This window comes from Nylanderia fulva, unplaced genomic scaffold, assembly GCF_048542155.1.
Source record: "Nylanderia fulva isolate GAGA-0341 unplaced genomic scaffold, ASM4854215v1 Scaffold11, whole genome shotgun sequence".
Lineage (NCBI taxonomy): Eukaryota > Metazoa > Arthropoda > Insecta > Hymenoptera > Formicidae > Nylanderia > Nylanderia fulva.
The window spans coordinates 5953254-5970323 of NW_028189302.1; the positions used below are offsets into that span (position 1 = coordinate 5953254).

The 17070-nt window shown below is 38.4% G+C and overlaps 1 protein-coding gene across 1 annotated transcript in view; it reads right to left on the reverse strand.

Annotated features, from left to right (window-relative positions):
• Positions 1-16626, reverse strand: part of ci (transcriptional activator cubitus interruptus) — a 93259-nt gene extending 76633 nt beyond the window's left edge. The window contains exon 1 of the mRNA XM_029319310.2: positions 15311-16626. Coding sequence (XP_029175143.1) covers positions 15311-15534 — 224 coding nt within the window. The 5' untranslated portion in view covers positions 15535-16626. The remainder of the gene's footprint in view (positions 1-15310) is intronic.
• Between the last annotated feature and the right edge of the window lie 444 nt (positions 16627-17070).

Genomic DNA, 17070 nt, shown 5'->3' on the forward strand with positions numbered 1-17070 from the left:
GACCATTTATAAACTTTTTACGTTAACACTAATAAAATATACTCGAGGAATTTTTACCACATAAACGCGCGAAATTACATAGACACGAGACTATAGCTGCAATCACGTGACTTCCGCAATAGCGGATAATTTCACGAAATTAAGCCTAGTTTACAATAGAGTCGTAATGTTAAAGGCGTAAGGAATTGACCAATCAGAGTTGAATGCGAGAAGTGCGATTTCTTACGACTAAAAATTCAACAACTTTATTATAGAGCAGACTTTAACGCGTCAACTACTGTTTCGTATTTTTGATTTTCGTGTCTTTTTATCGCAACGTTCGTAACGTTTCGAGCCTCGAGCGTCTACTGACAGGTAGTGGGGGTTAGCTACCGAACTAGTCACGGTCGGTTGTTAGGCGTTGCTATGACTACGGGCTAATAAAGCGCACATCCAAGTTTCGTAGAATTCGCTCGTCGAAGTCGCTCGTCGAACTTTTTAATACTCGCGTCTTTTTATCGTCGTGCAAAATTGAAGGTAAATATATAGAGTTCACGCTCAAACTTAATAGAATTGTTTCTTGCTGTGTAATATTAATCTACCAATCTGATACCAATTTAATATTAATCTGACGATCTTCGGGTATATTTTCTCCTTTAATCGCGCCGTACGAAATCAAAAGCAAATATATTGAATTCATGTTTAAACTCGATAAATTGAATTGTTTCTTGCGATTTAATATTAATTTGACCATCTGACAAATGTGTTTTCTCCATTAATAGAATATCGAAAGGGAGGAATTTTATCGCGTGACGGAAGCACGTGAAATTGGGACTAGCTGCGATCACGTGACTTTTGCAACAGGTTAGTTCAAGTAATATACACTGTACACTGTGTGCAGTCGAACTTGCAACTCTTCCGTATTTTCAAGTGTGTTCAAAAGAACCTTTTTAATAAGTGCATCTCATTATCGTCATACAAAATTGGAGGTAAATGAATTTATGCATGCTCAAATTCCATAAATTTAACTGTTTCACGCGATTTAATATTAATCTGACGATTTATAAATGTGTTTTCTTCTTTAATAAGATTTGAAAAGTAGCTAAGATATTTTCCCGCCTGACGTAGGCGTGTGAAATTGGCGCTAAAGTGGCGCTAGCCGCGATCACGTGACTTTTGCAACAGATTACTTCAGATTAATTCAAGCAACATGTCCGAATGTGCACGATCGAGTCTGCGATCTCTCCGCTTTATTTACCCGTTTCAAGTATATTGTGCCTATAAATAAGTAGTGCGAGTGTCGAGTTTAGCAGCGAGTTATCTCGGTATGTTATTCAGTCGATGCTATTTTCATCGCATCGTCTCCCGCGATATTCACTAAACGACGCACACGCATCTCTCTTCCTATTTTGCAGCTTCCGTTCTCGTTTGACGAGCGTGCCACCATCACGAGTACCATTCAACATCCCCGAGAAATTGCCACCACGACAAATTAATTATTGCGTTATTCGAGGTTCGAGTGCATCGCCAGTGCATCATCGAGGAGCATCGCGCCTGAAAGGATTCGAGACAAGTGACTATATTTTCAATACATACAGGGTGAGTCATTATTGTTCATTATTTTTTTATTTTTTTGATATACATTGTAAAGAAAGAATTAAAATTATTATCTCAAAATGCAAATTTATGGAAAATGTTTTAGTGCATTAGATAGTATTAGTATAATAATTATTATATAATTTATTATATTATATTATATTATATAATGCATCGTTGCTTGTGCGGTATCTTTGTAATTTCTTTTTTACATTGAATCACAAATAGATTGCGAAGTTAGGAGATCAATAATTATTTATTAATTATTTTTGAATTTTATTATTATTTCATTACGTAGCGCAAAGAAAAAATAAAATTAATATTCCTATAATGTTAAATGTAAAATATGGGGAAAATGTTTTAGCGCATTAATTATCATGTACAATAATATTTATACTTCTTTATTATTAATATATAAAGAGATAATTAATTTCTCTTTATATATTAAATTATTTATTTGAACGCTACTATAATTTAGATGTTATATTTGTATGTTACAGATAACGCGTAAAATGCGGGAGTGTCGTCAAAAGTATCGCGCGTACAAGTGCGGGAGTGCCGATAAAAGTATCGCGCGTATTAATTAGTGAACTGTTTTTGACGACCCTGACAATCTGAGAGGAGGAGGAGGCCTGGAAGAGGCATCGTGCATCAGCAGAGCAACCCTAAGGTGAACATCATTTATATGTTAATTATATTATAAATCATTAATTATATTATAATTCAGTTTATTTATTTGAAGAATTTAAATAGGAGAAACTCAGAGATATTACATGCATACAGTTTAAAGAGATATTATATAAATATTTATATAAATCCTATAAAAGTTTCTATTGATAATATTTTTGTTTTAAATTTATAAAATTATTTTATTACGTGTATATTTATACGTAGTTTATTGTTATGCGTCAAATATAAAGTTCATTTCTTCAAATAGCTATTAATGTGAACGCTGATTTAATTTAAATTTTATATTTGTATGTTACAGACAGCGCTTGAACATACTACTCCGCTGTTGTGCATCGGTGTCGGTGAGTGAAATAAAGTTTTATTTAATTTTGAGGTAACAAATATATATATTTGTAGATTGTGTAATATATAGATATTGTAGATTGTAGATAAATTCGTTACCTCAAAATGTGGATTGACTATAAAATGAATTAGATCAAACTTATTCAGATTGAACTTTTGATGTCTTTAATATACATAATTAAAGCATATTATACACATACAAGTATAAATTAAAGTTAAATTAATAAAGATATCAAGAATTTTTATTCAGAATTCACTTATATTTATTTTATTTAAAGTATGTACCTGTGATTTCATTCATTGTGATGTAATTTATTGATTGTATTAATTGTAAATAATAACAACAGCGTTATATATATAAAAATAACATTCTATTAACAAACATTGATCCTAATTTTTTTGTAGTCTATCCATTTATGTAGTGTGACATATGAAAATACTTTACTTTAATTGATATAAATACAAGTTATCGATTAAATAATATATATATAATATAAATGTTTTAATGAATTTTATTTATTATAAATTTTATTATAAGTAATAATATTAATATATATTATTATATTATTATACCATATAAGTATATTATTATATTATTATAGAAAAATATAAATGAACCATTTTGATCGATAACTGGGCGTTGTATTAGTTAAAGCAAAATTAAATTCAACGATATATTACAAGCAATCGTGATTTCTTACAATCCGAGCGTAAAATTATGTTTATGCACTGGCAATGATAATAATTAGCCGAAAACGGAAAGAATTTCTTTCCTTCATTGAGATCTTTCATAGTTAGGTCAAAGTCTCTGACTAGATGTAGTCAGAATTATGGTGGCCAATAAAGGTAAGTCCACTGGCCTAAAAAATGATTTATTTAATCATGTGTTGTTTAAATAATGCTATTACGTATAAAATACGAGTAAACGCACCGTAAACACGATATATACATTCGATTTCAAATTTAATATTTGATATTTTACTTTACGTTGAAATGCTTGAATAAATATACACACACAAGTCTTTGATTGTGTATGTGTGTGTGCATTATCTAGTTGTTAAATGTATAAATTCAATAAGAGAAATATCAGTCTTTAAAATAAATAAATTATTGCACCGCTCGCAGCATTGCTGCGATTTTTTCTAACATATTGAATCGAGTAGATCTCGAAATTCGGGAGGGTATCAGTCATTGTTCATTAAATATTTTTTAATCTTTTCATTATGCAAAGCAAAGGAAAAAAAACAATTAATTCTCCTAAAATACAAAGTATGTAGAAAATGTTTTAGCACATTATTATATATTAGTATACATATTCAGTAAGAGAGAAATCTTTTTTTTTAAATAAATAAATTATTGCACCGCCGCTCGCTGCATCCCTGTGATTTTCTCTAACACATTGAATCGAGTAGATCGCGAAGCTAGGAACAGTTAGACTCGAGAGGAGAGATTGAGTTGCCAAGATAATCGGATGCACGCCCATTCGCGCGACCACGCATCTCGATATCTTTTAGGCGCAGTTCACAATGCGAGAGTTAAATTCCTCTGTCGGGCCTCTGACGGAAAAATATAAATTTTTAAAAATTCTATTATTTTGTTTACATCGCGTCGATAGCTGTTCGATTGGTTGCATCAGCATGAAACACGTTCCACGGATGCTGATGAGATGATCGTTAACGATAATCGTCACCGCTACCGAATTTATTTCAAGAATTCACTTCAATTAATATTAAGAGGGATATATTATAATAAGAATTTTAGTAATGAATTTAATACTTTATTCGGTAATTGAAAGAAATATGAAAATTGAATAGAATTGCATTTTCGGAGCGTGCTAAAATTGTCAACTCTGAAATTTCGATCCGCGAATGAACGACGTTGAAAGGTTGAAAGGGGATTTGTGGAATTCCGAGATCTCGATCCTCCCTTCGATCGCAAGTGCCTCTCGAACTTTATGAATTCAAAGATGTATAGAGATCTTCGCGGCCGAGGCGGCGGTTATGGAACGCGACGGAGGCAGATGGGCTTGGCAGCACAAAAGCGATAAATCAACGTAATAAGTCGGGCCTGGGAGAAACATCGAGTTCATAAAGATGTTGGTTTAGGACACACACACGCATTTCCGAGGCGCGCCCTCGCGGTATCTCGCAGGCTCTTCTTATATAGTCGCCCGCTTAGAAAATCATGAATCGTCCCGATCTCGATCCAAGGAGCCAAGGGGCGCATCCGCGTGTCGTGGACTCTAATAAAGGAAAAGATATAGCCGGTATTCGTGTTTTCTCTGTATATACAAAAATGTTATGCTTACTAGCTCTCGTTCGGGAACCGTCAAAGCGAAAGATAATAAACATCGCTCCACGAAATGTCAGTTGAAGTATGTGCGAACTTGGCACGCAATCTGCGTGCGTGTGTATGTGTATTACGGAAAATAAATATTTTAAATTTGATAGGTACACATATATCCGATATGTAAATATAACATTTTCCGCCGATATCACGTTTTATCGAGATATTTAAAAAATAGACATTTTGTTTTGCATTTAGCAATCTATACATAAACTATACATATTTATGAAGTGTCTTAATTAGAAATTAATTAATGTTTATATCGATAAGAGAGTATCGAATATATTTTGCTCTTTGTTATTCCGTTATAAAGATTCGATTTTGATCTCTCGATTCTCGATGCCTTCTCCTCTCCTTCCGAGAACGGAGGAAGTCGAATGTCGGAGGAAGAACCGAAAGATTAAAGGGCGGAGTTAATGGCTCAATTAGCGCGGTTGGCAGGCAGCAAAACACGGAATGGAATTTGGACGGAAAAGTTCTCGGTTAAGATTCTCTCGAATTTCACGCGAAGAAAAATCCAATATATTTTTTCAAAACAACGATCGCACTAATATTTCTTTTTCAGTACTTGTTATATTGTAGAAGACAATTTTAGAATTAGAGATTTTAAACAATCTTAAAATATTTATCGTTATCCCCATAAATATAAATACTCCAATAATATAATCAACGTTTATAGAGCACATGCAATACTATTTAAAAATTATAATAAATCCGTGTTTAGAAGAAAATACTCTCGCGCACTAACCGCTAATATATAATACTTTCATGACAATATTAAGAGATTATTCGCGGTTTGTTATCACACAGAGCAAAACCGAGACGGCAGAATAAAACGTTCGCCTGCACATTTTTTTTCTCGCGACGACTAAGCGCGCTTGACAGCCGGATAATAACTGGAAACTTTATCGTCCAAGAATATCGTCATTTTAGACGACGCCGATTTTCGCGACTTGCTACTCGACTTTAGCCAAGTTTATGACCCTGGTGTAGGCGTGCAAAAGAGAGAGAGAAAAAAAAGATCAACGCCGCTCACAGAAAGTCTCGATCTTAACGATTCTCGCGTCGCGGCGAATCGATGATAAAATCGAGAACAACGTTCGCGCACCCGTTGGCACTAAAGTCGGCTTAAAAGGAATTCGGCTTTATGGTTTCCGCGGCACGATGCCCGAACGACGAGGAAAAAGCAAAAAAGCGTGTAACTGGAAAACCGTATCCGCGCCGCCTCTGACAGCTGTCATTACGCGTCGTTAACTTGACAGAAGTCAACGAGCAACCTATGTAAGGATTACGGGAGTCTCTCGTTCGTCTAGTATATCTTTACGCAGTCTCTAAGAAGATTCTGTCACTCGTCGCATCGTATTTTTTTCTTCTCTCCGCGATTTTCATACTCTGATGACCGTGTTCGTATATATAATTTCGAATTGGAAAGTCGTCATGGAATGTCGTTTATATGACAACGTACGATTCGTCAGGCTAAACGATTTCCCGGTAAAAATTCCAAAGAAGGTATGCAATCGTCTTTTTATCATTCACGTATATGTAATACTCGATTAAGAGTTGGCGACAAACAACATAGTAACTCGTCCTCGCGCAAATTACGTTACCTCTACATTATAAATCGGCGTAACGGTACGAGCTCGAGTTGGGATAATCCCCGAATGGTGTATTTTATGGAGGAGACACATCCCCGTTAATCCGTCGCGGTGCTTGTAATTCCGCGCTTTCGCCGCAAAAGAGACGCGCCGATGGAACAAGCTCGACAATCGGATTAAGATTAAGGCGCGGATAGACATCCCCGAGACCGGACCGGAGGCGGGCGATTTAACCGCGCGGTTTACATTCAAAAAATACTCGGATATTCGAGATGCTCTCCTACGCGTTCTCGGAGTGCACCCTTTCTCGTTCTCCCCCCTTCTTCGGGACACTCGAAGAGGATTCCGGAGTGGTAAATTCTCGAACGCCATAACATCGCCACCGTGCGTTTGTTTGGACAAGGGCATTATGAGATTTTATGCGAGCCACGCGTGCTTCGTCGACTTACAACGTTGTTTATGCACCCAGCGGCGCACCTCGCCGCCTGGTTTCTTCCCCCTTTTGCTCTCCCCCCTGTGAAAAGAGCAGATCCATCCCCTATTTTTTTCGGTTTTTTTTTTCGCATCCCCATCTTTTCTCCTTCCTTCAATAAGAGAGCTCGACGATTTTATATTATATATAGTGTTACAAAAATCGGATTGTTTGGTTATCTCAGAAGATGCAGGTCATAGTTTTCTTAACAGTCGATAGAATTTCGTGGGAACCATGCAGCAGGGTGAACTTTAAAAATATACCTCGCGCGTTAGGTTTCTTATATATATATATATATAATTTTTTTTTAAATTATTATTCTGCATAATACTTGTCTCTCGCAACTTATTTTATACATTACAGTTTAATTATGACGATTATATTTGATCAAATTGAATACTTAAAACGTCGCTAGTGATATTTGAAATAGGAACGATATACATATATTTAATTCGACCCAAACTAGCCAAGAAAATTTTCACTATAGTGGAAATAAAATAAAAAATTTTCTTGGCTAGTTTGGGTCGAATTAAATATATGGTTCCTATTATATTTTATTAATTATTTATTATATATATAAAATATATATTTCCTATTATATCCACACATAGTGGAAATAAAATAAAAAATTTTCTTGGCTAGTTTGGGTCGAATGAAATATATCGTTCCTATTATATTTTATATTATTCGAGCAATACCTATAATATCTTTTTCAAAATATTGAATATAATATTCGTATATGAAATACTATCGACTTTCGATATCTCGCGCTATGCAATAACAGAGATCGGATAAACTATTGATAACGAGGTAATGAGTATTTCTTCGTCTTCCACGAATCTTCCGTCTCGTCGGTGCGTGACATTGTTGATCGAGCGAACGAAAAGCATCGGTGATAATGAATATTTATTTGAAATGAAACGAGCCGCTAGAACCTTTTGGCGCGCCGCAATCTCGGCGAGTAGATACACAGACTCGATTCAAGCAGACAAAACAAACCCGTTTTATCAACGAGTACCATCGCCTAATTGTCTCATTAAAGCGATTAGCCTTTGAGCGAGTCATCCCAGCTATAGGAGTACACGTTCCTCACGGGTGGCGAGAAATGTCAATTCTTTATATTGTCTATATTCTCTCTCTCAACCTCCTTCATTATGATAAACAAATTTTACTTCACAGTTAAGTTAGGTCCTGGTAAACATTTTTTTATATTTAACAATATAAAATTATGAATATATGTCCATATATATATAATTAGATAAAAGTGCTTTTTTTTTATATAAATTTTCATATATATAAATATATATGTTTCAGATATATAATTTGACATGATTATATATGAACCGTTATAATTTATATATAAATTTGTATAATTATGTATAAAATGGACATATTTCACATATAATTCTACGATTATAACTATATATAAAAAATTGATTTCCCGGGTTACGTTAATTTTTTCACTCGCCACTCGAAGTCGGAGAATGGTAAAAAAATTAGCCTTGAACCACAATTGTTTCAAAAGCATAGTGCAAACGAGATAGAATTGAAAAGAAAGGAAAATTTTTTCAAATTGTCCGGGATTTGCCCTCGGATTTGTTTCCGGATGCGCAATAATTCGCGCGATTCGCTCGCGAAGAGGGAAGAGGAATCGTATACGCTGCTATCGCGCGATACGTATCGTATCGTACCTGGGTATCGTGTGTCTCCTGCGGGCTGAGGCTCCCGGTACAAAACGTGGGTCGCGGCGTTATGAATGCGTGGAATTTATCAATGGACGGCGCGCCAATGATAAATCGCACGCATCGCGACGGCGCGGTTCTCTCTATTCGCACGCGAAGCTACGAGGGGGATAAAAGAGGGAACGGCCCCCGAAGCTGGGGAAGAAGGGAATGTCTTCCTTCGACGAGAGAGAGAGTTCCTACCGTGCGCATCGCGATGCGCGCGCTGACAAATCGCTCTTCGTTTTTACGTACGATACGTTGCCGGCGGCGTATGCGATATCGTATATGTATGTATATATATATATGTATATGTACATTTCACCCGGTCGTGTTTACGCCGTAATACGAGTACCGAGTAATTGGCCGTGAGAGATAGGCGATAAGGACGGTTTTTCGATTCTTACGAAGCGCAACATTTACATCTCGCCTCGTGAGATAACGCAGGTTTTCTCTCGTATATTGCGAATTAAACGAAACAATCGTATATAAACGCGCAACATTCCTCGGGATAAGGCGAGGAAGGCGCGTATTTATCTCGAAGGCGACGCGCTTCATACGAATCGCCGTTTCGGATCCGTATTCATCGAGATGAAATCTGAACCAACGAGTATGCAAAAGTCGCGCGACAAGCGGAATGAGAAGTGTCGCGACATCTCGCCCCGATCCCATGAGCGTATTTCGATAAACCGAAAGCGAACGTTCGCGAACGCGCGCCTTATAAGCGTGAGAGAAACACGTTGTGCGAATTAAAGAACGCCCGCGAGAAATGATATTCGCGTATTACAATATACTATATGTATGTATCTCGATAAAACAAAAGTTCAAGGGGATTTTCGTCGTATGCGAAAGGCGAGAATCGAAGAGTTCTCGCGCCGATAAAAAGGAACATTGTGGTGTAAAAGGATATTTTTATGCGCGAGATCCAATCTTTGGATGAGAGAGCGAGAATAAGTCCGCCGCGAATACCAGCATGTCTGGTAGCTCTCTCGCATCTCGTTTGTTTTCACACGATACCCGCATATCTTTGGAGAGAGACTCCCTCTTTCATTCCCGATCCTTTCCTCTGCGACAGCCTACGCGGACCTAAAGAGATTCATAAATGAGATGAGATCCCGGGGCGCGTTGTTTGCGTCCAGTTTCGCGGCGGAACGAAATCTTCCTCCCACGATCGCGGGATGACAGTTAGCGGTGACAGTTCGCGATTACGAGAAAAAAAAAAAAAAAAATTCGAAACAGCTTCTCCGATTTTTCGCCCGCTTCGAATTTTTTTTTTGTCCATCTCGAAAAACGACACATCGTCCTCCCGTACAGTTTGCGATACATTAACTATACTAGCGGAATTAACTAAGCCTTTTACTGTATCGAAATGTGTCAGACGGCGTGTCAGCGGAGACGCCAGGACGGAGAAGAACGCGGCGCGATATCTTTCACTGTGATGAGGCGAAACGCCGAAGGCAAAAATACACGGCGTGTCTCGCATCCTCGTAAAGAGACGAAAATATCTGTTCAAGACAAGCGGGGGAAATACGACGCTCGGCGCGAGCAGCATACGCACATTTTACATACGCCATCGTTCTTCTATCCTGTCTCGTGGCAACGGAACGGAAGTTTTGATCGACCATATCGTATCCGCGAACGATCCCCGAGAGACGGGTTCGGACGAAGACGTTGTGCAGGAGTGGCGTGAAAATTGATGGGAGACGTTTCGCATTTTTACGAGCATTACGAGAGATAATGCCATCACTTGTCGAGTCGCGATAGAGTATTACGTTCGCGTCGATTAAAAAATTCACGAGTCAACGGTATTATTATCGGCCCCGAGAGACGCATATGAATCCCGTTTCGAAGATGCAATCTCCCGATCGAAAGATCTCTCGCTGCGCGAAAATCTTAATCTCGTCATTTTAACACAGCCGGTTTATACATCAAGCAACGAGAGTCACATATGATGGTCGTAATATTTTATTGCATCGCTCTATAATGGATGGCTTTATGAATATACTTTTCAGCGAAAAGTGCGAGATAGTAATTAAATAAATTATAAGATAATGCACAATGTGTGTAGTGAAACGTCAGCGGTGTTAATTTATTTTATCAGCTGAATTTTTCTTTCTTTTTTTTTTAGTCAATATAAAAGAACGAATAATCACATACCTTTTCAGGGAAAAGCGAAATATTAGATACTATAGCTACAGTTTTAGATATCTTTATATATTATATCTGAAATTTAATTGTCCTAAATAGTTTAAATTTTAGCTGTGTCATTAATATTTTTAAGCTATAATTTAATAGGAAATTTCCCCATTAAAATTATAAAATATTAATTATCACAGCTAAAATTTCAGTTGTAACATAAGGATACCTACAATTCAGTTACGGTAGCTGTTATTTTTGCCGTAAATTATTGATCATAAACATGAAAACTGAGTAATGAAAAATATCTTGATATGCAGATACATCGAATAGGCAGATGCATAGTTATCGGCTTTTATCACAGTCTGTTAATACACGCACGCACACGCGTGTATATACTACTTGTCCAATCTATCACATAACTCGGGGTGGCTTTACGACGTTTTACAGCGTCCTGTAGTTTGCTGTAAAACCGCGAACCCTCGTAAAAGACCGACGCGCATCTCTCCCTCATCACGAATTAGATTCGCGCGATTTTATTCGACGAACATCTTTCTCTCGCGGTGTCTTTTCTTCGCTTTTTAGATTTTCACCCTCTGCTCTCTGCCGGCTCCATTCACGCCGACGTCGCCATTCGTTTAGTTGGCGAACACGCGCGTACACGCTCGCAGCGACCGCGACGAAGCCGACGCGATTCGCTTCTCGGCCTCCTACTGCGAGCCCGAAGATCGTGGAATGAATAAAGAAAGCGGATGAACACACAAAGGCCGAGGCGAGAGAGACTCGATAATCGCCCGTTCGCGAAGAACCGCGAAATTGCCATCGAATTAAGTTCCCTTTTGTTCTACATTTTTAGAGCGCGTTTAAAACTTAACTTATTGGTACACCCCTAGCTTCACGGAAACAAAATTAGTTACCATATAGGCTAAATTTTAGCTGTCCATATATTACACATGAAATTTTGTTATCGTGCCTAAATTTTAGCTATGACAGCTAATATTTTTTAGCTATAACATTCTCCGCGTTAAACTATGACTAAAAATATTAGTTACCGTAGCTAAAATTTAGGCATGTAACTAAATTAAAAAATAATTAAATTAAAAAATATAAATTTCAGGTTGTAATATATATGGACAGCTAAAACTTAGATATGGTAGCAAATTCTTTTTTTCCGTGTTCGAGCGAACAAATAACGTACGGATCTTTAAAAGATGTGTCGAATGGTATTTAAAAATCCTCTAGAAGATTGTGACATATTCTTCTCTCTTTTTCTCTCTTCTTTTTTAAGTTTTTCGAATATCTTGAAGATATTTTATATACGACATGATAATCGTAATTATATAATCAAACGGATATTTGTCTATTTGCTGTCATGCAATTTGCATAATAAATATCGCAATACGAATCTACGCTTGTTCTCTCATGTGCTTTATTGACACATGGTGAAAATTTTCTCTTAGAATTTACCGTAAAAATCATCGTGAGGCAATATGGTATCGGTCGAATTTTATAAGAGCTTCTCTGATTAATATTTACTCCGATATAAATATTAATATCTATCACAACAAGATATAAAATATGTTTGATTAATTTTACTATATGTATATATTAATTAACTTATAAGATTCTTTCAATATCATATTGTCCCACGATTGATTTTCAGGGTAAATTCTAAGAGAAAATTCTCTCTATGGACAAGCAGATTTCGGCAATTCTTATTGTATCCCGCATTCTGGGAATATTCGCTGATACTTGTATAATTATTCTCATAATTACGCGAATCGATATTCTACGCGCGATCGCGCAATTTCGCGTTCCTCATCCCCATCCCTGATCAAATTGTCGAGCGACGAGGATTTATTATGCCGGTCGGCGCGCCCTATCCTTTTCCCCCTTCCATTACCGATACGATATTGCGGATGATCGAGAGGGTGGCAACTGTTGCAATTAAATGCTTAATTGGACCGACATACTGATTGCCGTTCCGGAACACCTGCTACGATTGCTGGCTGATTTAATGTCGTATGAAAGAATCGGCGCCGTGAATTTTACAACACATTTAATGCACTTCGTCTCTCTCTCTCTCTCTCTCTCTCTGATTAAAATATTCGTGTCGTCCGAGATGATCGAGATTAAACGAGCGACTTTTTGCATAATTGTGCATTATTAATTGACCAGCGACTCAGCGGTTTGTGTGACGGAAATTTTAATAACAGCGGTTTTGTATCATCAGAACGCGTCCGACGTTATAAACTCATGTACTGAAATATTGTTGTATTTTTAACAAATACGCGTCACGCAATTTTGTAACTCGCACGTACGCGTACGTTATATCTCAGCAAACACAAATATATCGCTGCCACATAACACGTAACTAACATGCATGTTACATGTAATTTCCCACTCATAGATGCAACATTTGTAATGTAACATGTATGTATGTTACATTGCAGTTCTATTGTAATTATATCCTAGATAGCACAATAACTCATCGATATTGTAAGATGCCGAAGATAATCAAATTTTCTCAGCATTCTCTAATATTGATAAGTCATTGTGCTGTCTGGAATATAATCACAATATAATACATGTTATAATTACAAATGTTGCATTTAGGACTACAAATGTTACACCTATGAGTGGGAAAAGCGTATTGCATACGTTACATGTAATATGCATGTTAATTACGTGTTATATTGCAGTTATATATATTTACGTTTGCTGGGGTATTCTCAAGCAAGTTTCAGTTACCTTCAGTGTGTATAGTCCCTTATCGAGAATAATAGAGCCGGGGCTCTATTATCCTTTCGACGAGGTACCGCAATTCCACGGTGGAAATGAAGCGCTGAAAGGATGGAAACCGCGGCTTTGTTCGCGCCGCGTCGAAGCGTCTAATTATTGCATCGTTCCGTTTCCACGTCCGAAAGAGCGAGAGAGAAGCTATAGCCTTTCGCTCGAGGAGGTAATCTCGTTGCGTGCAATCGCGTGTCTCGTGTTCGCGGAACGTGAAAACACGCGAGGAGGCTTTAATTAACTCGATTAAGACGTTATTCCGTCCGGGGTAACGCGATTCTTCTTTCGCTCCTTTCGTTCGATCCGACTCATCCGAAGCATGCCGATCGGCGCCGATTCTCCCGTCGCGAAGCTTCTTGTTAACACTTCTCGCTCGCAGCAACGCGATGTAGGTATTACTTGCAATCGGCGACTAACGCGGATCGCCGCATATGCAAATACGATTCAAATAATCGATCTTTCGTTGCACGTTACGCAAAAATATCACGGAGTGGATTATCGGTGCACGTGCAAATTATAGACAAGCACGCGTGAATTAATGTCTTTTCGCTTGCGTGGAAATTTATATCGAGACTTCACATCGTTCGAGAATAGAGTAATTATTAACGCGGTTCGATCGAAATCTTTCTGCGAAGCAATGTTACGGACTATCTCACACGAAGGGATATAATAATGCACGATATAAACGTAAACTTCTAATTCTAATCGATCGCGGTGTGCTTCGACTTGTATGGCTATATATCAACCATGATATCTTGATCTACATCTAATTGTAACTATTTTACTTAAATATATAGGTAGGGGAAATTATAATCACGAAGGGAACTCCGAGGTAACATTTATGAGCAATTCCGATAACGATATGCAAAAAAAAATATATGTACAGACCAATTTCATTTTAATGAAGTTATTAAAAATTTATTATAACATTTAATATAACGAGCTGGATTAAAAATCTAGAGATTCTTCTCCAGAATATTTCTGTCAAGTTGGCTTGTCTCCAGATTATTAAAACTCTCTAATAAAATTTTCGAATTTTCAATTTTTCCATTTTTTTAAATTCGTATTTGATAGAGAAGCGTATTGACATTTGCATATGACAAAAAAAATATATATGTACAAGTCTATTTCACTATAATAAACTTGCTAAATTGAAATAGTGTTACAACAATTAATACAATAGGTTAAAATAAAAATCTACAAGTTCTTCCCTGGAATATCTAACTGTCAAGTTTGCTTGTCTCTAGATTATTAAAATTCTCTAATAAAATTTTCGAATTTTCAATTTTTCCATTTTTTCAAATTCGCGTTTGATAGAGGAACATATTGACATTTGCATATGAAAAAAATATATATGTACGAGTCGATTTCAGTATAATAAACTTGCTAAATTAAAATATTGTTACAACAATTAATACAACCGGCTGAAATAAAAATCTACAAGTTCTTCCCTATGGAATATCTATCTGTCAAGTTTGCTTGACAGATTATTAAAATTAATAAAATTCCTAATAAAATTGTATAGAATTTTCAATAAAATTTTTTGACATTTTCTTTTTTTTCGAACTTGCGAACTTGATAGTGAAGCATATTCACATTTGTTTATGAATCGGTGGAAGTAAATGAAGATGAAAACTTACGGGTGAGGTGGCGGTGCATGGAAAGCAAAGGCGGCCGCCGCCGCATGATGCTCCCAGGAAGTGACCGGATGCGGCGGCGCGTGATGCGGATGAAACGGTGGCGGAGGCGCCGAATGAGGGTGCGAATATAAGGTCGCGTGGAAGGCCGAATGCGAATGATGCGGCGGTGGCGGTGGCGGCAGCAACGAGAATGCCTCCTGATAAGCGACCTCCTTTTCCGGCATCTTGCTGGCGGCTGCTGCTGCTGCTGCTGTTGCCGCTGTCAGGGCCAGCTGTCGCGTCAGGAAGTTGTCTTCCAGGATCAAGGCAGATCGGTTCGTCTGACACCCTGCTTGCGGTACCGCTGGTACGGACGATAACGGGCGATAACGGCGGACATAGTCCGTTTTCGAGGGAACCAACCACTCGTCCTTGAAGGGAGATTGCGATTAACGCGTTATTGCAACAATTATCCGTTGTTTGTCCTTGTAACGATCGTAGGTAGATCGACGTCTCTACCTGGTGCCTTCTGCGGCGCAATTTTCAAACTGTCAGAATTTTTTCGTGACTATGGATCGAAAACGAACGTATCTTTTTGCGTCGACAGACCCGTCGGTACCCGAAAGGGTCGAATTCTGCTGAGTTTTCAATGGCGTACAGGATGTTTCTAATGGAAACGTCGTGTTCCTAATTTTTCTAACGTTTTCATCAAGATTTTCGTCTGGAAAGGTCGTGATTTCACTTTGCCTTTTAACAAAATCGATCGACAATTCCGGCGTTGCTCGCCGACGGATCCAAATTATATCCAACAACAACTCCAACACTGGTCCGCGAGAGACTTTCCTTTCACTGGTCGTCGAATACGGTGACTCACACTGTTCGTTAGTTAATCCATGCGGGCCAAACTAGATTGGCGCTCACTGATAATCCCCGGGTATGCGTATATCGCGAAGTCACGTATTATCGTCACTCGAGCGACCTCGAACCGACAGATCTACCGGATAAGGCGGCGTCAATCGATCACCATCGTCGCGATTAATGCGCGACGACGCCCACCGTTCGCGCGAATCGAGAGCACGTTCACCGCAATCAGATTGCTTCCGGCGACGAGTCAAACGTCCTCGCGGGCGCATTCCTGATCACCACCCTCGACGAGCGATCGCATTCGGGGCGATCGCTGCCTGCCGATGACACGCGCGACACTTGACAATTTGATCCCGGAATCGAGACACTTGGATCTTAAACATTAGATTTTGGGGTGAATTGTGTGCGGGTCTCTCTTGGTCCCTTTGGCTCGCCGTCTTCTCCGGAACGTGTACGAACCCTATCCTTGTGCTTTGGCGGGTATGGCGGTACTGAGAGCCTACCACCACCCTACTATCGCTACCACCACCATCACTACCATCGCTACCACTACCACCTCTACCATAACCATCGGAAGAGAGCATGGTATGGTTGAGGAGGAGAGAAGTCGGGCGTGTGGCGGTGGATATGCGGTTGTGTGTTGTCGGGTAGGCGTGCGACAGAGAGGCCGTGAAGAAACGCAGAGAGGAAAATTCGACGTGAGAACGAGGAGGATAAACGGATGCTTCTGGCGTATGTCGCGGAGGAGGGAGATGAGAGCGAGAGAGGAAACGAAAAAGCTACGGGGAAATCGTTCGAGAGATGATGCTGGAGAGAGAAAGAGAGGCGGATCTCGAGCAGGAATAGTGGGAAGGATATAGAGGATAGAGAGAGGGAGCGTGTATATATATGTATATATATGTGTTGAAGAGAGACGA